Source organism: Tupaia chinensis, unplaced genomic scaffold, assembly GCF_000334495.1.
Source record: "Tupaia chinensis unplaced genomic scaffold, TupChi_1.0 Scaffold000360_1, whole genome shotgun sequence".
NCBI classification, from domain to species: domain Eukaryota; kingdom Metazoa; phylum Chordata; class Mammalia; order Scandentia; family Tupaiidae; genus Tupaia; species Tupaia belangeri.
The window spans coordinates 51,366-79,282 of record NW_006159856.1 but is presented as its reverse complement, the minus strand read 5'-3'; the positions used below and the strand labels follow the sequence as shown (position 1 = coordinate 79,282).

The following is a 27,917-nucleotide window of genomic DNA, read 5'->3' as shown; positions in this document are numbered from 1 at the left end:
AATACTGACGTTTATTACTAAATTCTATAATGCCTTTCAGTGATTTGGGATTTTGGCATAAAATAATGCCAACCCCATAAAATGAATTTGAGTCCTCTCTTCTCTTTTGAAAGACTTTGTAAAAGACCAATATTAACTTCTATTTAAATATTTTATAGAACATTTTATAGAATTCACTAGTGAGATCAAGCCTACAGTTTTATTTGTAGGATTTTTCAATGATAAATATAATGTTTTTACTAGTATATGGCTATTCAAATGTCCTTTCTTCTTGTGAAGTTCAGTCATCTGTCATTTCAATTTCATCTGAACTGTCAAATTTATTGCCATAATTTATTTATAATATTCCTTTATTATCCTTTTAATGTTTGTGATGTCCCCTCTTTCATTCTGATGTTGGTAATTTGTGGGGGTCTTTTTCTTTTTCCCTTAATCAGTCCAGGTAGGAGTTTATTATTGATCTCTTAAAAAAAACAGTTTTGGTTGGGTTAGCTTTCTGTCGTGTTTATTTCGTTTCAGTTATTACTATACCTTAACATTTTCTTCCTTTAACTTTTAATATTCCCTTTTTCTTACTTTGGGTTTACTTTGAGGTTTTTTTTTTTTAGTTTAATATGGAAATTTAGATCATAAATTTAAAATTTTTATTCTTATACAAACACTTAAAAATTTAAGAATTGCTTTAGCTGAATACCACAAATAAAATATATTTTCATTGTAAGTCATTTAAAATAGTTCCTTTCATCTCTCTGTCCTCTTCTTTTGATACATTGTTTATTAAAAAGTGCATTTAATTCCCAGGTATTTGGAGTTTTTCATGTATGTTTTATTACTGATTTCTAATTAATTAATTTATGGCCAGGAACATATTCTGCATGATTTCAACCTTTTTAAATTTATTAAGACTATTCTATAGCTCAATATAAAGTCTATCTTGGTAAATATTCCACATGCACTAGGAAAAAATGTGCATTCTGTCATGGCTGGATAAAGTGTTTCATAAATGTTAGGTCACAGTGGTTGATAGTATGTTCATGTTTTCTCTATCCTTACTAATTCTCCTTTACTTTCTATTATTATTATTTTAGAGGTTTTTGTATTAGGGTGTATGTGCTCACCAGAGAGAGAGACAGAGACAGTGAGAGGGAATATGAGAAATCACCCCTTGGGGGATGGCCATGCCACAATCCCTTCTTCTCCCTAGATACTGGGCACACACACCCCGGGTGAGTTTCAATCCACTAGGCCCAAGACTTGAACCACAGCTGGCCATGTGGGAGTCTAAGGATGTAACTCCTGCACCATTTTCTGGTCCCCTACTTATTCTATTATTAATAGAGCGTTAAAATCACTTATTCTATATATTAATAGCAGTGTTAAAATTTTCACTATAGCTGTAGGCTTAGTTCTTTCTCCTTTAGTTTTGGCAATTGTTGTTTCATGAATTTTTTAAACTTTATTGTTATATACCTATACATTTAAGATAGTGCCCTTTTATCAATTAAATGTTCCCCTCTCTCTGATAATGTTCTTTATTCCCAAGGTTACTTTGTCTGATATTAATATAGGCACTCTAACTTCTTTTTCTTCTTCTTTTTTTTTTTGGAGAGGATTTTGCTATAGGGAGCATACACTCGCTAGAAAGACAGAGAGAGACAGAGAGACATCCTCCAGGGGGGATGGCCACGCTGCCAACCCTTCTCCTCCATTCTCCTCTCGGGATCTTGGACATGCACACACACGCGCCTGACGTGAGTTTTAAGCCACCGGGTCCGGGACTCAAACCACGGTCAGCTACATGGGAGTCCAGTGACATAACCATTACGCTAACTGCTGGTCCCCTAGGCACTCTAACTTCTTGAATTAGACTTTGTATGGTATACCTTGTTCTATTATCTTATTTTTAACCTACCTGTCTTTACAAGTGTGTGGTGTCATGAGTGCGTGTATAGTTTATTTCTTGAGAGAGAGAGAGAGACCAAGACCCTTGATAGGGTCTTGCCTTGCTGAGATACTCCCTGAAGCCTCCCAACCAGCTTACGGTTGCATGTGGACACGTATGATATGTTCAGGTTGACTGGGGATCCAACCACAGGCCTCCCATATGGCTCCAGGTTCTCGCAGTGACATCCTACTCCCTGCACCACTGTGGATGGGCCTTTTTTTCTTTTTCTTATTTCTTCCATCAGTAAGAGAGACAGAAAGAAAGTGAGATGAAGAGAGAGATAATACCCTCAATAGGGGCCTGGTGCCATAATCCACCCCCAGTCCCAGACAGCCCTGGATCATGAACATACACATCCCTGCCGTATTTACCAAGATCTTCTTGGACACAAATTTGGGCCTTCCCCATGCAGGTCAGCCTCAAAGAACTTCGCATTTTACTGCTCTACCATTTCCTAGCTCCCTTCTGATAGACAACATTTACCTGCCTTTTACTAGTCTGATCATCTCTGACTATAATATTTATATTTAATTAACCTATTGCTATAGTTAGGCTTCAATCTACCATTTTTCATTTTTATTCTATTTATTTTCTTTTAGAGAGTTTTGCTATAGGGCATGTGCACCTGCTAGAGAGACAGAAAGTGAGAAATCACCCCCCAGGGGGGATGGCCACACCACAATCCCTTCTCCTCATTCTTTTCTTGGAATTTTGGGCAAACACACACATGTACCGGGAGTGAGATTCGAGTCACAGTGTCCAGGACTTGAACCGAGGTCAACTATGTGGGAGTCCAGCGATGTAACCATTATGCCATTTGCTGGTCCCTGTTTTTGCTTTTCTCACATATAATTTTTGAGCCATGGAAATATTTTCCATAATAAAAATAAACAGATCTAAAAACCAAAATGACCAAACCCAAAATATTGAAAACAAACTGATATAAATTAAGTATACTTTATACAAAAAGAAAATAGTTACTTCAGGAACTTTAGTATTTTTGTGTATATGTTATTTGGAAAATACTAAAGATCAAGAAATTGGAGAGCATAGAGAGGGAAATTAGGGAGAAAAATAGAGAAGTAAGACATTGTGGGACACAGAAATGGTTTATTACCTGTTGATGATAACATATATAGTATTCTCAACTGGATTGGTCTGAGGTGTATTTCATGTTGGATAAATTCTCTCTACAAGCTAAATGATGTATAGTGTTGAATGTATAAAAAATAACAATACAATACATTTTTAAAAAGATAAAGTGGAAAAAATCTTAAATGGCATTTAGTAGTTTTTTTTAATACCAGCAAGATTGGTGTTGTTAGTTTCTCTGGAAACTATTATAGGCTTTTTTCTTTAAAGAATTATTTTATTTACTTCATTCATTCATTCATTCATTTTAATTTAACCAGAAAGGGACAGAATGAGAGAGAAAAAGAGAGAGGGAAAGTGAGAAAGCAAGCTGCCAGGTCCAGGACTCAAACCACAGTCAGTCATGTGGGAGTCCAGAGCCCTCAACCACCATGCCACCTGCTGGCTCCACTATTATAGACTAAGTATATTAAAGAATAATAAATAATAAATACATTAAAGAGTTAAGTAGTTAATTTTATTGAAATCATAGATCTATAGTTAAGATATCAGATTATAAAATAATAATGGCAAACTCTTAGATAGAGCACAAACTGTGTGCCAGTGTTTGTTCTTAGCACTCTACATGTATATTATTTGATCTTGATAACTATCCTATAAGGTGGACCTACTACTGTGTCAACTTTATAAATGAGGAAACTAAAGCAGAGATCAATTAAGAAATTTGCCTGGGGTTTCATAAGACATAAGTGACAGAGAAGGTGAGCCCAGGCATTGGCCCCAGAGTCTAAGCTTGTAAACAGTATGCTGTAGCACTTCTCAAAAGAAGAGCACTGGTAATCAGGGTGGGAGACTGAGTAGGAGGGCACAAGCAGATAGGAAAAGAGCAAGGTCTCTGAGGAGGAAGGAAAAGATGGGATCAAAAGCCAGGCTTAGCTTCAGGTAAGAAGAAAGACTGAGGCAGGGTCATAGAAGGAGACAGCTTCAAAAGGCCCTAGTGCCTGTTTCCATGCACTAGGAATGTACCCTGTTGTACTCCATCGAGCACCAGAAAAGTCAACAGCTGTACCCTTCATTGAATGCCCACTGTGCCAGGCACAGAGCTAAGGACTTTATACCACTTGTGTCACCTAATCTCTATATATACTGTGAGATAGTACTATCATTATTTCTCTGCCTTATAGGTACAATCCTGAGGTTGCTTAATCTGTCCATTCTCACACAGCTAGAAAACTTTGTAGTCAAACCATCCTAGCTGTTGGGTGCCAATCTCTTGCTCCAAACCATGATACCATTATTTTTTCCATTTTCCCCCCTCTTGTTTTAAGAGTGTTCTTAATTGCTCACTGAATCTTCCTTATAATAGAATAAGACAACTAGTATATGAAAAAATGTGTGTGTGCAAAAACTGAAGAGATCCATGTTAAACTGTCTTCATTGTATGCTGCCAATTCAAATTCTCAGTTTGGGTGATTATGTAATTATGTAATTATGCAATTATGTACTTATCTTAGTTACATAAGATGTTAGCATGGGGGAAGCTGGGTGATGGATACCCAGGTCCTCTCTGTACTATTCTTGCAAATTTTCATGAGTCTATAATATTTCTAAGTAACAGTTTAAGAAGAAAACACTGAATGCCAGAACTAAAAGGACATAATAGATTAGTAAGAGATTTTAACTCCTTTTCTTATGAGGAAACTGAGACTTGGAGAGGGTTAACCATCAGGTTAGGGCTTCAGTTAAAATTGAGGATCTTGGGACCAGCAGTTAGCATAATGGCTATGTCACTGGACTCCTGTGTAGTCAACCGCGGTTCGCATCCTGAACCCGGTGGCTTAAAATTCACGCCAGGTGTGTGTGCGTGCATGCCCAAGATCCCAAGAGAACGGAGAAGAGATTGCGGTGTGGCCATTCCCCCAGGGGGTGATTTCTCGCTTTTTGTCTCTCTATCTGTCTCAGTCTGGCGAGCGCACGTGCCCTATAGCAAAAACCTCTCCCAAAAAAAAAAAAAAAAAAAAATTGAGGGTCTCACCTCATTCCAATGCAGATGTTCACTTCAGCAACCTGATTCTTTCTTCCACCCATACTTGTATATCCCAGTTTCCTCTTCTCACACCAGTCTCCCAGTCTCTGCCCTCTGTTCCTCTCCTTCTCACCCTCTATGACACCATCTCAATTCTCTCTCCTCTACCTCCTGCCAAGCAATGGAAAAACCAGAAAGTGGCCATTTCAGTTTGGTCACAAAGGCATGGCTTTGGGGCTACCAACCACTGGGCTTTTCCTGTGCTTAGCATTTCTGAGTTTCCTCTAGTGCCGTTTCTTTAGCCCTAAATTGTCTTCCATTCTATCAGACCACTCCAAAATCTGTAAAAAGTGACAGATCAGAATGAACTCTGGTGTCATTGTTCTTAGAAAGGACCCAAGGTTCAGGTGTCTTTTTATCTTGCTCACTGGGATTTGCAGTTCCTTGCCCAAGTGTAGGCACCATATGTCGCTTCTCACAAAAATCAATTTTACAAAATTGTCCAATGAAATACAAACACTCAGTAAGCAGCGTCACTTGCAATTGATCCATTTCAAAGAATTACTACTTAGAGGGGCTAGAGCAACAAAAATGCAAGTGTTAACATTTCTTTTATGCTTTGGTTTTTCATTTTCAGCTGCTTTTTATTTCCATGTTGGAGAACGAGAGGAGAAATGCATAATAGAAGACATTCCAAGTGACACGTTGGTAACAGGTAGGTAAATATATTCTATTGAATGTTGAGTTAAAGAAGTCATGTTATGGTATTATGCTAATCTCTTGAAGACTATATTATTGGGCAGTGAGTATAATGGTGTATGGTGTTTTGTTTTCTTAATAGATTGTCAAGGTATTCAAACCTATCATAAAAATAGGCTTAAGAGTAAATTGTATAACTCATAAAATAGGGAATCTGGACATAACATCACAGAATCCAAGCACGAGTTGTTTTTCCAGGTGTCAGATTTCATTAAGTAAAAGAATCTCTGGTGCCAAATATCACCTTAATTGTGGTTAAACACTCAAAATGTATGTGAGGTCTTTAGACTGGTTCTGTGAAACACAGGACGCACAGCACAAGAGTATGTCTTCTGAACCTCAGCTTCCTGGAGCAACACCAGTCTCCCTAAGGGAAAGACGTACTATTGCGGGAGGCATGAGTGCAGATCTGAGACTGTTTTCCAAGCAAATTGACCATAAAAACCTGTGGTCACCAAAGTCATTTCTGCATACTTTCCATATTGCTGCCAAGCACATCCCTTCTAAGAAACAACAGCCCATGGTTTCAGAATTGTATAGAAAATACAGTATGATATTTAATGTTTGAGTCAGAATCAACATCAGATTCCTTGATTTTATGCCAAAAAGAAAAAAGAAAATCTAAATCTGGCAGTAGTCTTCATAAATGCTGATCATGCATTTTTTCTATCCCATTCTATCTTGCATTAAACAGTGTTGAATTCTCCTTTTAATTTATTCTCTTCATTACATTTGAGTGTTCTGTTCTGAAGAGTAATGGCCCATCTTATAAAAAAAATCAAATAAAAGCAGCAAGCATGGAGACAAAGTAAGACAGAAAATGTAAGATCACATTTAGAAATGAGTAGAATGAAAACAATATAAGGAGGAAAACTGAGTGGTCTAGACCACTGTGGGAAAAAGCCATGTTTGAGACTGTGGAGTCCAAACAAGACCACTTAGATCCAAATCCCAGCTCTGTCATCAAAGAACTGTGTGCCTTTGGGCAATCTATTTAACCCTCTGTTTCTTCATTTGTAAAATGTAGTGGTGACCATCACAATAATGCCTACTTCTTTTGGTTGTGATGATGATAAATGAATACCATCATTAGAACCCAGCCCAGCACATAGAGAGTACTGTACGTGTTTGCTCAATATGCTGCCTTAGTTCCAGCTACCTCATCTCAGGGGAAGCTTGGACTCCTGAGGGAATAGCCCTGTTACAGCTGGCTGTTCTCCTAGTAACTCATGAATTTTTCAATCTGCATTTAAAAGGACAGAGGTATAGTAGTGACAAGAATAACTGCCCACCTGGCTTGCTGCCTCAGGGCCCACTAGCTGGATTCACTTGACCTGAGACATATTTGGGGCAGCAAGTTGGAGGGTCACCTGAGCCGTGTGAGGTATCTGAGGCAGGAGGACAAATGCCGCTGGACAGTGTTCTGACAGCTGTGTTGAGGAAAGGTCTGTTTAGTCTAACTCAAAGCCTCTGTCTCCACTGTGACCAGCTTCCTCATCCTGAGTCAAAAATCTCTTCTAGTCATTGTCCTCGTTGGATATTGCTATCTTCCTTTCTTGATTCCTGTCTTACACCTTCCCTAACTCTAATAGCTCCTATTCTCCCCCTGCTTCCCCAAGCATCAATTTCTATTCTTCCTATTCTGCAGTCTCTTTAGCCATTACCCTCATGCAATTATTTCGATTTTAAGCTCAGCTACTTAAAAATCTACCATTACAGAAAAAAATAAAAAATGAGAACAAGCTCACATGCTTTAACTTTTCTTTAAAAGAGGACAATAGCTCTGAAGTCCAAGAATCACAGACTCTGATCTTGGAATTGATCCTGTGAGTCTGGCCCTCTTTTGCCATTGCCCCTAGGCAGGAGTTAACATGCCAGCCTTCAAATCCTGTGCCCTAAGCGAGCCTTTGCATGAGGTAGCTATTCACCTTTTCCTTGCCAAGCAGCGGAGCTCAACTGACCATAGAACAGAAACTACATTCCCACAACTTTTATCTAGTCATACTTGTTCTGCCGTCTGGATCTACTCAAAATAAACCTAATTTTTTAAAACTGAAAGTCCTTCTTAACTTTGAAGTCAGTGATTCCACTTGCCCCAGATTTCTCTTTTCCTGGCTAATTCTCCTTAGGCGCAGAGTCCATGGTTTCAAGTCCACTTACGCAACATATATTGATAAAATACCTAGCTTGGGTCAGGCTCTGAGCTGAGACTAGACTCAGCAGGTGAAGAACAAATGAGTCTCTAACTCTGTCCCTGGCGCTATTCAGCAGAGAAGACAGACAGTGGACAGCAGCGAGAGAGGGTATAACCTAAGACAGAAGATGGAGTGTCTGTTAATCAAGGACAGCAAAGAATGCCCCAGACACACAGCCATGAGGAGGACTGAAGAACAAACTGTGGAGACTGAGGCAGAAGGGCAAAAATGGGGGTCTAAAAGAGAGGATTACTATTCAGATATGGAAAAATGGTGGACATAATATAAGCAAATAGTACAAGGGGAGAAAGCCAGCCAAACTCATTAAAACCAATTAAACAAACAACCACAAGTCATTTTCCAAATGTGATACTAACTAAAATGGGATACAATATTCCATGGATTAGAGTGGGGAGGAGCCAGTCATGGGGGGAGCCAGGCCTTGGCCTTGGGTGCTATGATCAATTTGGGAATCCACTGAAACTCAGGCCCTGATACAGGAGTCACAGGAACCAGAGAATAGGAAGACATCCTGGGTCTCCTTTCAGTCTGTGTCAATACAGACACTTATGGTTTAAAGATGGATTAGGACAGACAGAAGGAGCTCTTTTAGGAACACAAACTCTATTCTATCTATCTTTGTATCTCCAAGCCTCCTAAAGTGCATGACACATGGGTAAGTGCTTTTGATTTCAACTGAATTAACAGGCTGCAGGATAAAACTGTAGTATTTGAGACTTCCAACCATGCTGAGATGAACCCATTAACTGGTCTTTAATTGAAATCAGCAGGTGGCATGTAAGATGCTGAATTCCTACATGGCTGACCATGGTTCAGTCCTGGGCCTGGCAGCTTGAAAGTCACTCCATGCACGTGTGCATACATGCCCCAAATCCCAAGAGAATGAAAGAGAGGGGATTGTGACTTGGCCATCACCCTGGGGGGTGAGTTCTCACTTTACCTGATTTATCTAGAATAGTTTCTGATTTTTGTTTAGTGAGCTAGCTATGTTCTCTCTGTGTGCAATTGGTTCCCCGAATATAGGGAACTCATGGAGTGATATAAAAAGAAGCATTATTTTCCACTCCTACTATCACCTTAAATGTCTGCCCTAATAGGTATGTGTCCATGTGTATGCCTTCTTCTACCTTTGGAAGTCTTCATAAGCTTTTTAGTTGTTCCAAGGAACTAAAAAAAATCCTATAGTGGGGCCAGCAGATGGCATAATGGTTATGTCACTGGACTCCCATGTAGTCAACTGTGGTTTGAGTCCCATACCTAGTGTTAAAACTCAGACTGGGGGCTGGTAGATGGCATAGTGGTTAGGGGCAATAGACTCCTACATGGCTGCCCACTGTTCAAGTCGTGGATCTGGCAGCTTGCTTTTGCTCTCTCTTGCTCTGTCCCTCTCTGGTCAAATAATAAATAAATAAAGTTAAATAAAAAAGAAAAAAAAATTTTTGGACAGGTTTTTGCTATAGGGCACGTGTGCTCGCCAGGCAGACAGAGACAGAGAGACAGAAAGCGAGAAATCACCCCCCAGGGGGGATGGCCACGCCGCAATCCCTTCTCCATTCTCCTCTCGGGATCTTGGGCACGCATGCACACACGCCTGGCGTGAGTTTTAAGCCACCGGGTTTGGGACGTGAAATGCGGTCAACTACATGGGAGTCCAGCGACATAGCCATTACACTAACTGCTGGTCCCAATAAAAATAATTCTTTAAAACTCACTCTGGGCATGTGTGCGTATGTGCCCAAGATCCCAAGAGGAGAATGGAGGAGAAAGTATTGTGGCATGATGATTCCCCCGGGGGGGGGGGGTATGATTTCTTGCTTTCTGTCTCTCTATCTCTGTCTCTACAGTGAGCACATGCATGCTATACCAAAAATCTCTCTAAAAAATAAAATTCTATAATAACTTTAATAAATAAATCTCATTTTGATACTGCCTAGTCTAAAAAAAATAAATGTTTTCAACGGGATTTATTCTCTCTTTTCTCTTTCCTCTAGCTGAGACCTGCTAAGCACTGATCACTCGCAGTAGAAAATAGAAGACTAGCCCTCTTACTCTTTTAAAATAGTCTGGAATTTCTCCTCTTCCTCTGCTTGGTAACTGAGATTCTGGATCTGCTAGGGCAGAGGCATAGGGTGGGAGGAAGGGTAACGAGAATAGAAAGTTCTCACTTGGCTGGTTCTGCTGTGAGATGGCCTTATTTGCTTTGGGCCTGGAGTTATTTAGCACTGACTCTTTGGTAGACTCTTCATTCATTGTTGCTTTTGGCATCTGGCTCATAGTTATCCTCTTAACTCCAGGCCTGCCACCATCCTGTAATGTGTGTCAAACCTATTGATGTTTTGGCTCCTAGGTTTACTGTCTTGCTTAGAAAAACATCCCTAACCCTAAGGTTATAAAATATTTTCATATATTTCCTTTTTTAAAAAAATAATTTATTTATTCTCTCTCATTAGAGAGAGGCTGAAGGAGAGAACCACTGCCAACAGAGTCTCACACCACAATCTTTCCCCATCCTTTTCCAGGATCACAGGCATGTGGGCATGCATCCTACATATAACGGTCAGCCAGGGGAACTAAACAAGATTCTATATGGCCTCCAAATGGAGCGTTGTCCCTCCACTGTGCCACCATGGGTTGGCCTTTCTATATATCTTCTAATATATTTTATTTTTTACATCTAGATATTTAACACCAAAAAAAAAAAAAAAGCTATACTCTCACATGGTCAGCCAGGGTTCAAGTCCTGGACCTGGCAGCTTAAAAATCACACCAGGCATGTGTGTGTGCATCCCCAAGATTCTAAGAGGAGAATGGAAGAGAAAAGATTATAGTGGAGCCATCACCCCCTGGGGAGGGGGTGAATTCTCACTTTACCTCTTTCTGTCTCTTTTTGGCAAGCACACGCACCCTATGGCAAAAACCCTAAAATAATAATAATAATAAAATCATGAAACTGGATTCATCTAACTTCTTGGCCGAAAAGTTCAACACAAAAATCCTTCTGAAGTCCTTAAACATATTGAGAAAGAGAGAGAGACAGAGTGACAGACACCCTAGACATGCTACAATCCCCTTCCCTGAGCTCTCTAGCCAGTCAGACTCTTGGGTGTGCACGTCTAGTGTGTTTCAGGTCAATTCAGGATCTGAACCTGTTAGCCCTGTAATGTCCAGTACTGCAGATCAGTACTTACCACCTGTGCCACTGACTGAGCCAATAGCCACAATGTTTCTAAGCTCTCTCAGTTTGCTACACACACACACACACACACACACACACACACACACAAGTATTGAAAATACAGTGGCACAATTTGTTCTCTGTAAAGTCATAAGGTTCACAACAGTCCTTCTGAAATGTTCATAAATAGTCTGTCAGTTCCCCAGGAATTAATTTCAAGCTTCAACAATTGAAAATTGCCTTTCACTTATGTTTATTCTATTTGTTTCCTTTCAGTGATCATATCCCTCTCTCTTTCTCTCCTCTCTTCTCTATCCATCTTCCCTTATCTATTTATTCAGCAAATACCTATTAATAAGCTATCAAATCATTGTTCTAAATTCTAGAGATTCAAATTGAAACAAAGTTTTGCCTTCATGGAATTTATATTCTCAGAGATAGAAAATGACCATAAATTAATAAATGAGCAAGTTATTTAGTATCTTAGGTGTTGAGTGCTGTGCACACTGTTTTAGCAAGAAAGGGAGAAGTTACCAAAGCATACACAGAAAAGGGCTCACTGAAAAGGTAATATTTGAGCTGACATGCAAAGAAAGGTAGGGGGATGAGATCAATGGATGGCATAATGGTTATGTTGTTGGACTCCCACAACCGTGGTTCAAGTCCCAGACCCGGTGGTATAAACCTCATGCCAGGCATGTGTGCATCAGTACCCCAGATCCCAAGAAGAAATTGGAGGAGAAGGGATTGAGATGTTGCCATCCCCCCTGGGGGTGATTTCTTGTTTTCTGTCTCTCCAGCAAGCTATAGTAAAAATCTCTCTCAAAAGGAAAAAAAAAAAGAAAAAGAAAGGTAGGGACAAACCATGGGAACATGGAAGGTTCCAAGGTGTATTTAAGACAACATAAGTTAGCCAGTGAGGAGCTAGTTGGGACAAAATTGGTAGGTGAGGTTGGAGGAGCAGGGTCATAGGACCTTGGTTAACAGCTGCACAGACTTTGACTTTAACTCTGAGTAAGACAGAAAGCCTTTGGTAGACTTTTAATACAATTTACACTTTAAATGGCTCACAGGTTACAGTATTGAGAAAATCCTGTAGCAGATCTAGAGTAGAAGCAGAAAAAAACAGATTGGAATGTCCTGTTGTTGGCCCAGCAATGAAAATGGGACTTGGATCAGAAGAGCTGTGGGAGAGAGAAGCTGTCATCAGACACTGGATGTATTTTGAAGGCAGAATTTAAAAAGTGCTCTGAAAGAATGGAAATGGTATAAAAAAGAGAAGTAGGGATGATTCCAGGATTTAGGGTTTGAGTGACTGTAAGAATAGAGTCCACAGAGAGAGGTGGAACAGACAGCAGACCACTCTTTGGGTGGTGGTGGAGGTCATGAGTTTGTGTATGAATTAAATTAGAGACACTATAGTTTTCCTTTCTCGTGTTGTTTTTGTCTGGCTTTGGTATCAAGGTAAGGCTGATCTCATACAAAGAGTTTTTAAGAGTTTGTATGTTCCATTTGCTTCAATTTTTTTAGAAGTTTGAGATGGGTTATCATTAATTCTTTAAATGTTTAGTTGCATTTACCTGTAAAGTCATCTCATTCTGGGCTTTTCTTTGTTGGGAGGTGATTACTGATTCAATCTCCTTATTAGTTCTGTTCAGACCTTCTATTTCTTCATGATTCATACTTGGTAGGTTATGTATTTCTAAGAACATATTCATTTCTTCTACATTATCTTGTTCGTTGGCATATAATTGTTCACTCTAGTCTCCTGATTCTTTTTATTTTATGATGTCGATTGTAATGTTACCTTTTTCATCCTTATTTTATTTGATTCCTCTCTATTTTTTTCTTAGATTTCCTGATTTCAAAATCTATCACAAAGTTACAGTAGTCTAAACAATAAAAACGGACAGACAGACTAATGGAACAGAATAAAGAGCCCAGAAACAAATCCATTAATATATGGTCCATTGATCTTTGACAAGGTGACTAGAATACACAATGGGGGAAAGGATAGTCTCTTCAACAAATGGTGTTGGGGAAACTGGTTATGCACCTGGAAAAGAGTGAAATTGTACCCCTATCTTACCCTATACTTACAATTCAGTTAAAAATAGATTAAAAACTTAAAACTTAAGCATATGATTTTAAACTGTAAAATAGATGTATTAATATATAGCCAAAGGAAAATTTTTAAAAAATATTGACTCGTGGAGTCTATAACATATGTATAAGTAAAATACAGGACAATGATAGCACAAAAGCAAGTAAATAGAGTCAAACTTTTGAAAGATTCTTGCAGTGTTTGGCAACTGGTAAAAGTACTAATTCAAGGAAGAATGTGGTACAACACGGATGTATATTGTTACTAAGGTAATCGACAAAGAATATTAAAATAACATGTAACATGTTAACAGAGAAAAATGGAAGATGAACTAAATTACTTGATTAATTAAAAGAAAAACAAGTGAAAAAGAAAGAAAGAAAGGAACAAGGAACAAATAAGACAAGTGGAAAGCAAATAGCAATATAATAGGTTTAAACCCAACTATATTTTACATTATGTTAAGTATAAATTAACGAAATACTCCAATTAAGACTAAGGATGGGACCAGCCAGTAGCATGGTGATTAAGATGGCTGAATCCCACATGACTAGCTATGCAGTTCGAGTCTCAGACCTGGCGGCTTGAAAAACATGCTGGGTGCATGTGTGTATCCAAAATCCCAATAGGAAAATGGAAGAGAAGGAATTACACTGTGTCACTCCCACCCCTCAGTGATGCTTTCTCACTTTCTCTCTCCCTCTCTCTCTTTCTCCAGCAAGTTTGCACACCCTATAGCAAAACTTAAAAAAAAAAAAATGAAGATGTTAGACTAAATAAAAAAATCATACAGTTTTAAAAACACAAAACTTCAGAATCAGCAAGTGGCATGGTGGTTAAGGCAGATGGATCCCACGTGGCTGACTATGGTTTGAGTCCTGAACCCAGTAGTTTGAAAAACATGCTGCACATGTGAACATTCATACCCAAAATCCCAAGAGGAGAATGGAGGAGAAAGGACTGAGAATGTCCATGTCCCCTGGGAGTGTTTTCTCTCTCTCTATCTTCAATAAGCACACAGATTTAGAAAAGCAAATTTTAAAAAGAAACACTTTAAATATAGGAAAGGATTAAGGTAAAAGAATAGGAAAAAAGACATACCATGCAAATATGAATGTAAAGAAACTTGGTATAGTCAGACTTTAAGAAAATAAACATTACTAACATTAAAGAGGTATACAAATTACCAAAGTTGCTCTTAATAATAACAATATGTTGGATTTCAACCATCGAAGACCCTCTGCCCAGACTTTACCTTCCTGCTCCCTAGTCTAGCCAGGAGCCAGGATAAGCCAATCAGCAGCCATCTATATTTGAGTTCTGAGTGACCACATTCATTTTGACCCCCGAAGACCCTCTCTCCAGACTTCACCCTCCTGCTCCCGAGTCCAGCCTGGAGCCAGCTTAGAGCACCCTACTTACTCTCTATTTCTCTATATACATTTTTTAAAATCTTTCTTAACTTGTAAACTTAGCTCTCTGCTCCTCTTTTGTCTTTCTAAGTCTTACCTTTCCCCCTTCCCCCATAGGATAAGCCAAGCAGCAGCCATCTATATTTGAGTTCTGAGCAGCCACATTCTAGCACGCTGTGTGGTTTTCAATTTTTGACAAAAAAACATTTTTCTTCTCTTTTTATTATTGTTTTTGTCTTGTGGGGGTTTTTTTCCTATTCATTTTTTTCTATTTCTTTTCCTTTTCTTTTTACATTTCTCACTTTTCAGCTAAGCCTCCATGCAGTGATTTTCTAGACAAGTCTAGGTGCTCAGTAGCCAAGTATCTGAATACTTTTAGGGTCAGATTAATCCTCAGTTTTCATTAAATCAGCTGTGCAAAGGGAGAAAAATGGTACTGTTTACAACTGCAGGTCACCACCTTCTTCATTCTTCTGATTGCTCAGATTTAACCTCAAAATATAGGAAAAAAACATATAATCCATCAGATGACCAGAAACTACCGCAGGTGTACAAGAAATGTGAGAAACTTAGAACATATCTCTCCTCTAAGAGAAAAGAATAATTCCTCTTACTCCACAAAGAATACAAGGGAACTCATGGAAATATCAGATAAAGAATTTAAAATATTCATAGTGAAAAGCTAACACAGATGCAAGAGAACAGAGACAACAACTCCAGAAGATGCAAGAGACAAGAGACACTGAGTTCAGGAGATGAGGAAGTTCTTGCACGATCTGAAAGAGGAGATACACATCATAAAAAAGAATCAAATGGAATTGTTAGAGATGAAGGCTATAATACAGGAAATCAAAACTTCCACTGAAAAGATCAAAAGCAGATTAGATCATGCAGGAGATCAAATCTCAGAAGTAGAAGGTAAAAACCTCTGACCTAGAGAAATTCACCAAAAAGACTGATAAAATAACCCCCCAAAATGAGAATAACATATGAGTAATACTAGATACCATCAAATGCCCAAACATCCAGATCATCAGTATCCCAGAAAGTGAAGAAACTAATAAGGACATTGATAATCTATTCCATGAAATCCTGGAAGAATACTTTCCAAACCTAGATAGGCACTCAAATATCCAGACCCAAGAAATACAAAGGACCCCACATAGAATCAACCCAAGAAGATCTTCCCTGAGGCACATCACAGCCAGACTGAACAAAACCACAGAGATAAGATACTAAAATTGGTAAGAGAGAAACATCAAGGATACTTTCAAAGGATATTCCATAAGGCTAATGTTGGACCTGTCATTGGAAACAGTGCAAGCAAGGAAAGAATAAGAAAATACATTCATATACATTCAAAGTGTTAAATAAAAATCAATTTCAAATAAATAAATAAATAAAAATTAAAAAATAAATAAAAAATAAAAATCAATTTCAACCAGAAATACTATAACTAGCAAGATTATCTTTCATATGGGGAAAAAAAGATAAAATCATTCTCAGATAAACAAAACCTGAAAGAATTTACCAACACCAGACCAGCTCTCCAAGAAGTGCTGAAGGGAGTGCTATACCAGGAAAACTAAATTAGGACACGCAAAAATAAGAGCATAAGAAACAACCAAGAGAATGGCCAGCCTAGGGACCAGCAGTTGGTGTAATGGTTATGTCACTGAACTCCCATGTAGTTGACCGCAGTTCAAGTCCCGGACCTGGCTGGGCACATGTGAGAATAACATATGAGTAATACTAGAGATCCCGAGAGAATGAAGGAGATGGGATTGTGGTGTGGCCATCCTCCCTGAAGGGTAATTTCTCACTTTCTGTCTCTCTGTCTCTCTCTGTCTTTCTGGAGAGTGCATGCACCCTATAGCAAAAACCTCTCCAAAAATTTTTTCCAAAAAAAAAAAAAAAGAAAGAAAGGCCAGCCTAATGGTAGGAACAAGTCTAGCAATGAATGTTAACTTCTAGAGTTTAAATGGAAAGATCAGATGAGAGTAACACTGCAAATTCAATAGAAGAGAGATTAATTACATTAGTCTGAACTAGTAAAATAGATTTTTTTTTTTACTTTAGACTAAAACATTACTAATTTTCTTTGATCCTTTGATTTACATATTTAAGGATTTTTGTCTTCTCTTGAACTGTTGATTTGAACTGAATCCTAACCTTTTTCCTAGCTTTAAGTTTTAAGCAAATTTCTCTTAACATTTTCTTATTTTTATCTATTAAAACTAAAACTATTTTTTTTGAAATTAAAAATTGCATTAAAAAACACCTATTTATACATATTTATTGGCTGCAATAAGCTAGATAGCCCCAGCGAGGTGCTACTTTATAGTATGTTCACTTTACTCACTGAGGTCTAGGCCTAAAGTCAGACAGGGGTTCATAAATATGTATATATCAGCTGTTCTTGCTATTGAAAGTCTTTAAATTAATTAAGACCTTTAGTGAATCAATAAAATGTGAAAAAAAAAAAGGTATGGAAAACAACTGTACATACCAGACAGTGTGAGAGAAAGGGAGGAGTTGGTAGAGAGTGGGAGGTAGGGAATCAATGGGAGAGGGGGAAACAAAATATATAAGAAATAAGGAATAGAAAATTATTTGTTGATAACATGATGGTAATATCCTTGATTGAACCAATATACAATGTATACTGAATGAAAAATCTCATTTTGTATACTGTATTGATGTACAGTGAATGACTGTAAATAAATAAATAAATAAATATTAAAAAATAATAGAAATATGTTTAGGGGGTGTTTCCTACCCAACTGTTATGTGCTTCACTTAAAAGAATTTTGAGCATGATGGGCCATCAATTACACTTCTTTTATTGTCATTATTTTTCCTTTTAACTATGATCCTGTCTTCAATCACCAGTCTATTCCTTTGAAGTGCCAAATACTGTTAATAACACACTCCAAAATACAATTCTTAAACATTTCTTTTGAAAATTCCCTTGATAAAAACATTTGATTGCATATTTACTGCATACTTTTTTGTTCACCTGTTGTCCCTATGTAGAAGGCCAGGGCTGGGCTCCATTCACTTGTTTGCTATGTAGGGACATTAGGGACTCCTGTAAGCCATGTTTTTTGGTTTAGCATGCCTATATTACCTGCGCCAACAAATGACTATCTTTTCACCTTCCTTTCTCACTAAACTACTGCAAAACCTTCAGGTGCCCATGATATCCCTTAACTTACACTCAGAGCATACTTGATTGTTATTGCAAGTATCAAATTACTTAGTTAAAGAGTACTGATCAATAACATGTTTATATTTAATTTTTACATACTAAAACAAAAAAATTAATTTTCTGGTAATCTGTGGACTATGTCCCAGATCCCTAGTCCAGGAAGAAAATATACAGGGTATGGCCTCTTTCTCCCTTCATAGCTCTTAGGGCGCAAGAAGTCCAGGGAAATACACTGATCTAGAAAGTTCAAAATGGGTGACTTCAGAGGCCATCATCAAAACTTACCTAAAGCTTCTTTTTGTTTTTCCACTAGTATTAAAAATAAACTGCAAGAGAGGACTAGAAGGGGGCATACTGGTTATGATGCTGAACTCTCATGTAGTTGACCATGGTTTGAGTCCTGGACCCAGTGTCTTAAAACTCACCCTGGGCACATGTGCATGCATGCCCAAAATCCCAAGAGGAGAATAGAGGACAAAGGATTGTGGTGTAGCCATCCCCCGGTGGGTGATTTCTCACTTTCTGTCTCTCTGTCTCTCCAGCAAGTGCATGTATTCTATAACAAAAATCTCTCTTAAAAAAAAATGTACACTGCAAGGAATTTGAGAACTTGGGCATCCATCTTCCCAGATGGAGGTAATTGAGAGCATCATAGAGAAAAGAATAGGCTTTGGAGACAGATGCACTTTGATTCTTCTTTTATTGCCTAATAGCTGGGTGACCTTAAATTCTGTTTCCTTATCTGTGAAGATAGTATCTGCCTTAGAACAGCAAAGCACCTGGCAGGCAAAGTTCCTGACATGCTACAGGTGCTTTATCAATATTAGTTCCCACCCTTCTGGGCTCTGTAGCTAACCCTGTTAACTTGGTCTCTGAGAATCTGCCCTAAGCCTACAACAGAAGAAGGTACAGCTCTGACTCTGGTTCAAGCCCCTCCCTGAAAGGAAGACAAATTACCTAAGAAGCAGAGAAAAGGCCTGGACTCCCTGAATGGAAACTAAGGGAGACAACACAAGATTTGTGTACCTGTAAACTGTGCCAGTCAGGGACACCATAGCCAAACCCAGGGTAAGAAATCCTTGCTCTATAAACTCATTTGGAAAGTACAATGTATACAAAGCCAAATGTATCCTCTGTGTGTGTGTGTGTGTGTGTGTGTGTGTGTGTGTGTGTGTTTCAATTGCCCTAGAGAGTATACGCATGCCAGAGAGGGAGGATGAGGGAAAAAAAAAAGCATCCTGAGAGGGTTGCATGCACGCACACACGCACACACTTCTGGCATGTTTGCTAAGCCACCAGGGCTGGGACTAAAGCTCTGGTTGTCATGTGGGATCTACTTCCCTCAACCTACTGGGCTACAGGGCTGGCCAATATTCTGTACTTTCTTTTTTTTTAACCTTCCCCCCCCCCCTTGGTTCTTCTTCTCTCTTTTTAATTTGTAATTTCATTTTCTTTTATACAGTCAATCACGTTATTTAGCTTATAAAGTGAATATTTTAACATGTGAACATTTCACCCTAGTCCAGTTGACTAAACTATAAAATATCTTTAACAGAAATTGGCACGTTTCTTTGTCCCATTAGTTCTTCTTATTAGTGTTCCTTAATAGTAAATAAGGTTGCTTTGATTGGAACAAGGAATAAAAGATCTTTGACAATAAATTTGAGGGGGAAAGATGAACAGGAATGGAAGGGGGTAACTAGTGTAGGAAACTATGCACATTACTACCGCCTGCCTAATGAGCTTTAAAACCATTTACTTGCTGGTCCTTAAATGATTTTTTGAAAAGCAAGGCTCTTAAGGAGAAATTCCATGGAGCATAGTGATCATAATGTGGAAGACTATTCATTGAAGAGAAAAAATATTTAGAATTTAAATGCCATAGCCAAAAAAAAAATTCTGCTCTTGGCAGCCTCATTTCAAGGGTTCCCTGATATGACTTGAGCATTCTGCTAACATACTCATGGTTTTGGCTGGTTGGTTGATCGTTTTTAGAAGTACAAGTCTTATTAGAGAATGGAAGATAGGAGAAGAGGGGGGCAAATTATGTGAATATTATCATTTATCATTCTACTTGGACAAACAGGTCCCATTCTTCATGGGAAGCCTCACCACACCTCATCATGGTCGTGAGTTGTGTGCTCTCCAAAGCAGACCTAGAACCAAGTACAAGCTATTTGCTAAGGAAATGCTCCCAGGAGAAGGGAAGGGAAGAAGTCAAGCAAGGGTTTGATTTCAAGGTAATCCCAGATACATCCTAAAACCTGGGTGTACTCAGGAGCATAAATAACGATGGACATGTAATCCAGTGACTCCACTCCCAGGGGCTGTATCTAAAACAATTGAAACCAGGGACTCTAACTTGTACACCAACATTTATAGCATCATTCATAACAGCCCAAAGGTGGAAGTACCACAAGCATCCATCAAAAGAAGAATGGCTAAGCAAAATGGGGCATATACACAGAATGGAATCCTGTCCTGCCATAGAAAGGAAGAAAACTGTTACATGCTACAATATGAATGAACCCTGAAAACAGGCTAAGTAAAATAAACCAGACGTGAAAAGGCAAATATTGTTTGATTCCACTTAAATAAGGTTCCTAGAGTAGTGAAATTCATAGAGACAGAAAGCAGAAAAGAGGTTATCAGGAGCTGGGGAAAAGGGAGGATAGGGAATTATTGCTTATGTGGGGACAGAGTTTCTGTTTGGGAAGATGAAATGTTCTGGAAATGGATGGGGGTGATGGCTGCATAACAACATGAATACATTTATGGGCACTGAATTGGACACTTAAAATGGTAAATTTTGTGTTATGTTTATTTTGTCATTATTTAAAAAAATGTTAAGTTGTATAAGTTATAGTTCACAGAATTTGTCCTACCTCCAGGCAGAAGTACTAAGCATTTTTACTTGCACTATCCATTGGCTATTGGCTTGGGGTGGAGAGGCAGGTACTAAAACTCATACTCTTCTGCATGAGGGAATATGGCTCCAGTGCCTGAGAGGTACTCCTCTAAGGTTGCAGATCACAGCACAGCATGCCAAAGTCAGGGGTAGGGAAACAGCTGAAAAAGAGATCTGAAGAGGCAGGGTGGAGCATCAACAGTGTGTCCACCACAGCCATGTGAGCATGAATCATGGCAGCTGTTTTCTCCATTTTTTCTTTCTCTAACAAGGAAAAGTAATTTTACCTCAGGAGTGTTACTGATTTCAGTTGACACATTGCCTTGCCACAGGCTCTCTGCAAATACTATTGGTTTCTAAAAATACTGGTTTGGGAGAAGTGTCTGCCCTTTTAATTGTTTTTTCTTACTGATGAAAAAAATGACAAGTAACTAAGAATAAATGTAAATAATGTGCATCATCTACACTGAAAATTACAAATCAATAATGGAGGCCTATCCTGTGTTTACAGGATAGAAAAATGGACAAAAGATCGAAGGATATTTCACAAGACACCCAAATGACCAGGAAGTAGATGACAAGGTGCTCAAGTTCATTAATCATCAGAGAAATTCAAAGTGAAGCCCATTGAGATGCCACTTCATACCCACCAAAGGCCAAAATTAAAAGCCAGAAAATAACAAGTATACAAACAGATGTGGCACTCTTACCCATTCTAGACCACGAATAGTTGTCACCATTTTGGTTTCTATTGAAGTTAAACATAGGCATACCCTGTGACCAGGTAAACATAAAAAATACACAATAGAAATGTTTGTTCACCAAAGACATGTATGAGAATCTTCCTAGTAGCACTACCTGTAGTAGCTAAAACTGGACACTGCCCAGATGTCCATCAATAGACAAATGTAAAAACAAAAAAGTGGTCTATTCCAAAGAATGGAATATTAAGTAGCAATGACAATGAAAAATCTATATACATCTACATATAACAACAAAGTTGAATCTCACAATGTTTATTAAAAGAAGTTAGACACACAGGAGTATAATTATATAAAGTATACAAACTAACAAGAATAATTTGTCTTTAGAAGTCAGAGTAGTGGTTTCCCAGTGGGGAAGGGTGTGTAGTGAGTGATGGGGGAACAAGGGGCTTCTGGACTGCTGATGTTTTGGCCAAGGTGATTTCAGTTTGCAATAATACATTGAGCTATACATTGATGATCTATGAACATTCTGTCAATGACATGCTCCCTCTACTTAGTCTCAATGAGGTTATAGGAAAGCAAAAGATCCTCCTGGGAAGCTGAAACATTCTAGGAGTCATTATGTTTATAGCTACTCTTGAAAGCAATCACTTTTAATGCCCAGGTCTCACTCCCTCATCAATTAAATCAGAACATCTGGGGTGAGAGCCTGGCATCAACAGCATTTAAAGTTCCCTAGGGTTTTCACTTTCCAGCAAATTTCAGGAGTCACTAGATGAGACTATCTTTTTTCCTATGTACTAGTGGGAATTTACGGATACCTCTCCCACAGCCTGGAAGTCTCATCGGGGCATACACAGGGTACTTGGGAGACCAGAAGTGTGTCCAAGTGGCCTTAGAGACAACATCTTTGTGCTTAGAGTAGCTCACCTCCCACAATACCCAGCGTGCACCTGGTAACTAGTACGCTCTGGGTTTACTGAACACCCAAGAAGGGGACCTGAGACACACACACACACACACACACACTATCCAAGTGTATGAAATAGTGGTATAGTGTGGTCACTACCATCAACCTGGGAAAAGACCTTACTAAATTTTAGTTCTGGCTCTGCCACTTACTGTCTGGATGATTTTAGTTAAAATCACTTAGCCTCTTCAGGCCTCAGGCTCCTGACTTGTAAAGCCAGGATTAAGCTTTACAAATATTAGGTCGTCTGGAAAGTCATGACATATTTTTGTTTTTCTATGCAAAAATGCATCATGACTTTCCTGATGATCCAAATAGTATATACCCACATTACAGAATTATAGGATTAAATGGGAGAGTTCATTTTTTAATGTCTTGCACATTAAAAGTCCAAAAATAATGTAATGAATTGTTTACAAAGTGCTTATTACATTACTTACAGTGCTAAGCTATGCATTAGCAGTATACAAATATTAACTCATTTGTTCTTCCTACCTAAGAGATATTCCATTATTATCCTTGCTTGACTGATGGTGAAACAGGCATGGAACAGTTCAGTGACTTGCCCAAGATGGCACAGCTGGTAAGCTGCATTCTGTTCCTAGCCAGTGAACTCTGCATGACATCTTGCCCTGGGGATGTTCGTGTCCTGAATATACAACTTTCGTCACATAGATGGCTTCATTCATATGTCCTAAAGCTCTCAAAGGCTTACTCTTCCCAGGAGCAATGCTTCTTTTCTGCCATCTGGTGGCAGTAAAAGGGCATGACACTTGCCTTTGTCATTTTCCCCTACTGCCTGAGGAATGAAGGGGTAGAGGAAGAAAGTGTGCTTAGGGTTGAAGAATCCCGGTAAAAACAAGCAGAAATTATCCTCATTCATTCTAATAACTCAAAGCAGAAACATCTGCACTTTCACAGGGAACTGACACTCATTTATTCAAAATCCTCTATCAAGCATGTACTGTGGTCTACGACTTTTACTGAGTCTCTCCCATGAAATCAAACACTACCCTATGCTTACTGTTGCCTGACAGTACCCAAAGAAAGAAAAATATGCATCCTGCTCTCTAGTATTTTGCAGAGTATAGACAAGGGGGACTACTATAACATGTTGGTATGCTAATAAGAATAGCATAGTTTTTCAGGAACTAAACTAATGAAGATTTTCTGCTAAGACTTCACCCTCCAAAGCCCATCCACGAGTGGGTAGGACACCCCCCCCATCCTTCTCTGTCTTTTCATTAAAAAAAATTTTTTTAAAGATAAAGTATTTTCTTGGCTTTCAGATCCTCCTTTCTCTTGCTAATTCTCACTTCTCCCTCTCCCATCTAGGAGAGGCAAAGATTCCATTGGAACTGGAACTAGTGCTCGTGAACATGCTGCATGGTTTTCATTTTTTGATTAAAAAAATTTTGGGGGGGTATTTTTTTTTGTTTTTTTTTGTATTTTTTTCTTTCTTTTTTTTCCCTTTCTCTGTTTTCTTTCCCTTTTTCTTTTACCTTCACCACTTTGCTGCTCATCCTCTGTGCACTATGTCTAGACAGGTCTAAGTGAATGGAAGTCAAACACTCGAATACTATTAGGGTCAGAATATTCTTCAATTTCCACTGAATCTGCTGCACAAAGGAAGAAAAATGGAATGGCAGTGAGTTTGCAAATCACCTCCTCCTGCACTCCTCTGAATGCTCAGATCAAACTTCAAGATATTAGGAAGAAACGTATATCCCATCAGATGACCAGAAATCACTGCAGAGGCACAATATGAGAAACCAAGAAAATACCTCTCCCCTAAGGAGGAAAAGAATAACAGCTCTTCATCCACAGTCAGTACAATGGAACTCACGGAAATGTCTGATAAAGAATTTAGAATATTGGGACCAGCAGTTAGCGTAATGGCTATGTTGCTGAACTCCCACGTAGCTGACCATGGTTCGAGTCCCATACCCAGTGGCTTAAACTCACGTCAGGCGCGTGTGTGCGTGCGTGCCCAAGATCCCAAGAGGAGAATGGAGGAGAAGGGATTGCAGTGTGGCCATCCCCCCAGGGGGTGATTTCTCACTCTCTCTCTCTCTCTCTCACTGTCTTTCTGGCAGAGCGCACACGCCCTATAGCAAAAACCTCTAAAAAAAGAATTTAGAATATTCACAGTGATAAAGCTAACAGAGATGCAAGAGAAGAGAGACAATGAATTCCAAAAGATGCAGGAGAAAAGAGCTGACACATTCCGGAAGGTGAGGAAGTTCTTGCATGATCTGAAGGAAGAAATACTCAGCATAAAAAAGAATCAAATGGAACAGTTGGAGATGAAGGCTGTAATATAGAAAAATCAAAACCTCCCTTGAAAGTATTAAAAGCAGGCTAGATTGTACAGAAGATTGAATCTCAGATGTAGAAGATAGAATTGCTGAACTAGAAAAATCCACCGCAAAGACTGAGAAAATAGCCAAAAAGAGAGAGAGAGAATAATATATCAGAAATACTAGATACCACTAAACGTCCAAACATCTGGATAATCAGTATCCCAGATGGTGAAGAGACCAATAAGGGCATTGATAATCTTCCACGAAATCCAGGAAGAAAACTTTCGAAACCTAGAGAGGCATTCAAAGATCCAGACCCAAGAAATACAAAGGACTCCAAATAGAATCAACCCAAGAAGATCTTCTCCAAGACACGTTATAACCAGACTGACCAAAACCACAAAGACAAGATACTAAGATTGGCAAGAAAGAAACATCAAGTTACCTACAAAGGATATCCCATCAGGCTAACAGCAATCTTCTCACCAGAAACAATGTGAGCAAAGAAAGAATGGGAAAATATATTCAAAGTTGAGTTAAAAGCAATTTCAACCAAGAATACTATACCTGGCAAGATTATCCTTCATATGGGAAGAGAAGACAAGATCATTCTCAGATAAACAAAACCTGAAAGAATTTACTGACACCAGATCAGCTCTCCAAGAAGTTCTGAAGGGAGTACTACTATATGAGGAAAACTAAATACAGACACACAGAAATAAGAGTTCAAAAACAACTAAAAAACTGGCCAACTTAATGCTAGGAACAAATATGGAGTTGAATATTATCTTCCAGAACTTAAACAGAAAGATAGGACCACAATAGAAGACAGATTAAGTACATAAGACTGAACTGGTAAGATAGAATTTTATGACTTCTAACTAAAACATTATTGGTTTTCTTCTATGCTTTGTTTTCCAGATTTGAGGATTTTTATCTTCTTTTGAGTTACCAATAGGTTCATGCACCTAGTGTTTTGAACAAAATCCTAACCTGTTTCCTGGCTTTAAGTCTTAAGCAAAGTACTCTTAACATTTTTTAAAATTTTGATTTATTAAAGCTAAAACTGCCTTTCTTGAAATTAAAAATATATTGAAAAATACCTATTTAATGACCACAGTGAGCTATATAGCCTCATTCAGTTGCCACTTTATAGTATATCCAGACTATTCACAGAATTTCGTGCCTAAAGTCAGACTTGTGTTCACAGATATCTATATACCAGCTGAACTTGCTATTGAGAGTAGTTAGATTAATTAAGATATTTTGTGAATCACTAAAATGTAGGAAAGAAAAATGAATGGAAAGCAACTGTAGATACCAGAGACAGAGTGGGAAGAGGGTGGGAAATGGCAGAGATAAAAAATGGAAAATTATTTTTGATAACATGGATGATTAAGTCACCGTAAAGTGCATTCTTGATGGGAAATCACATTTTGTATGCTGTAATGATGTTCAGTGACTGAATGTAAAATAAATAAATTTAAAATGAAAAAAATGAAAAAAAAAAAGGATAGCATAATATAGGAAAGTGTGGGGATAGCAACAAGAGTGAAACCTTAGAAAAATTAGAGGGATTGGCCACTGATAGAACAGGGACATCCCACCCATTTCAACAAGAAGGCAGAAAGATTAAGTTGCAAGATGTATAGTATATTTGGTTGTAGAAAAATGGAGAGCCTTACTGTTTCATATGAGATGAGGTAACTGTCTGAGAGGTGGAAGTGGGGGTGGGGATGCTGGAAGAGATTCAGGAGGAAAGACACAGCAAGAACCAGATGTTTTGGAGAACAATGTATACAAATGATACATTTATTTTTTTTCTTCTAAATGTGCTAGAGAGCACATATACCAAGAGAGAGACAAGAAAAAAAGAGAGGGAGGAGAGTACGAAAGCATCCCCCAATAGGGTATGGTCATAATGGAATCGATTTTCCTTTATTTTTCTGTCTCGTTGAGATTTTGGGTATACACACGCATGGCGTGTTTTTCAGGCCAAGGGTCCTGGAATTTGAACAACACAGTCAGCCACATGGGATCTAGTTCCCTTAAGCAAAAATCTCTAAAAAAAAAAAAAAAAAAGAAAAAAAGAAAAGAAAAAAATACAGACATGTCAAGGCCTGCTAGTATCCATGTTTCTGTTAAGAAGCTGCTGTCATTCAAATGTGTTATCCTATCAGTCACAACGTCATTTCTCTAACTTTCTGTAGACTTTTTTGTTGTCTACAGTTTTGATTGTGATATACTTCAGGGTGGAATGAGAGGGGTATCCTGTTTGGGATATGCTAATAAACTTTTCAAATCTGTAAGTTTGTATCTTTCACAAAATTTTAGGAGTTTTCAGCCATTACTTCCTCCAGTGTTTTTAGCCGTACACACTTTTTCCTGTACTGAAAGACTCTAGTGACACATTCTAGACCTTTGATTATTGTCTTGCAGTCCCATGAAGCTCTGTCTATGGCTTTTAAAAAAAGAATCTATTTTCTCTTCAATGTTCGGATTGAACAATTTCTATTGATATAGTTTTGAGTTCAATGACTTCCCTGTCATCTTTATCTTCTACTGAATCCACAAAGTCATTACTTTTTTAAAAAAAATATTGTATTTTCCTATTCTTTTTTTATTCTTTTGAGAGGTTTTTGCTATATGGCACGTGCACTCACCAGAAAAAGAGACAGAGAGAGAAAAAGCAAGAAATCACCCCCCGGTGGGATGGCCATGCCACAATCCCTTCTCACCCATTCTCCTTTCGGGATCTTGGGCATGCATGCACACACGCCCACTGTGAGTTTAAGCCACCAGGTCCAGGATTTGAACCATTGTCGACTACATGAGAGTCCAGCAACATAGCCATCATGCCAACTGCTGGTCTCATATTTTTCTATTCTAATGTGTCCATTTTGCTCTTTTTTTTTAATCTACATTTTTACTGAAGCTGTATTTTTTTCATTTACTTCAAGGTTTTCTATATTGCTTATTGAAATATTTTTATTATGGCTGCTTTAAAATTCTTGTCAGATAATTTCAACATCTATGTCATCTTAGTGTTGGTGTCTGTTAACTGCCTTTCAACTTGAGATTTTGATTCT

General features: G+C 38.4%; 1 protein-coding gene across 1 annotated transcript in view; it reads left to right on the top strand.

Moving 5' to 3' along the window:
• The first annotated feature begins 5,582 nt into the window (after positions 1-5,582).
• The window catches only part of LOC102491874 (transmembrane emp24 domain-containing protein 11), a 40,875-nt gene continuing 18,540 nt past the window's right edge, over positions 5,583-27,917 (top strand). The window contains exon 1 of the mRNA XM_006152873.2: positions 5,583-5,778. Coding sequence (XP_006152935.1) covers positions 5,655-5,778 — 124 coding nt within the window. The 5' untranslated portion in view covers positions 5,583-5,654. The remainder of the gene's footprint in view (positions 5,779-27,917) is intronic.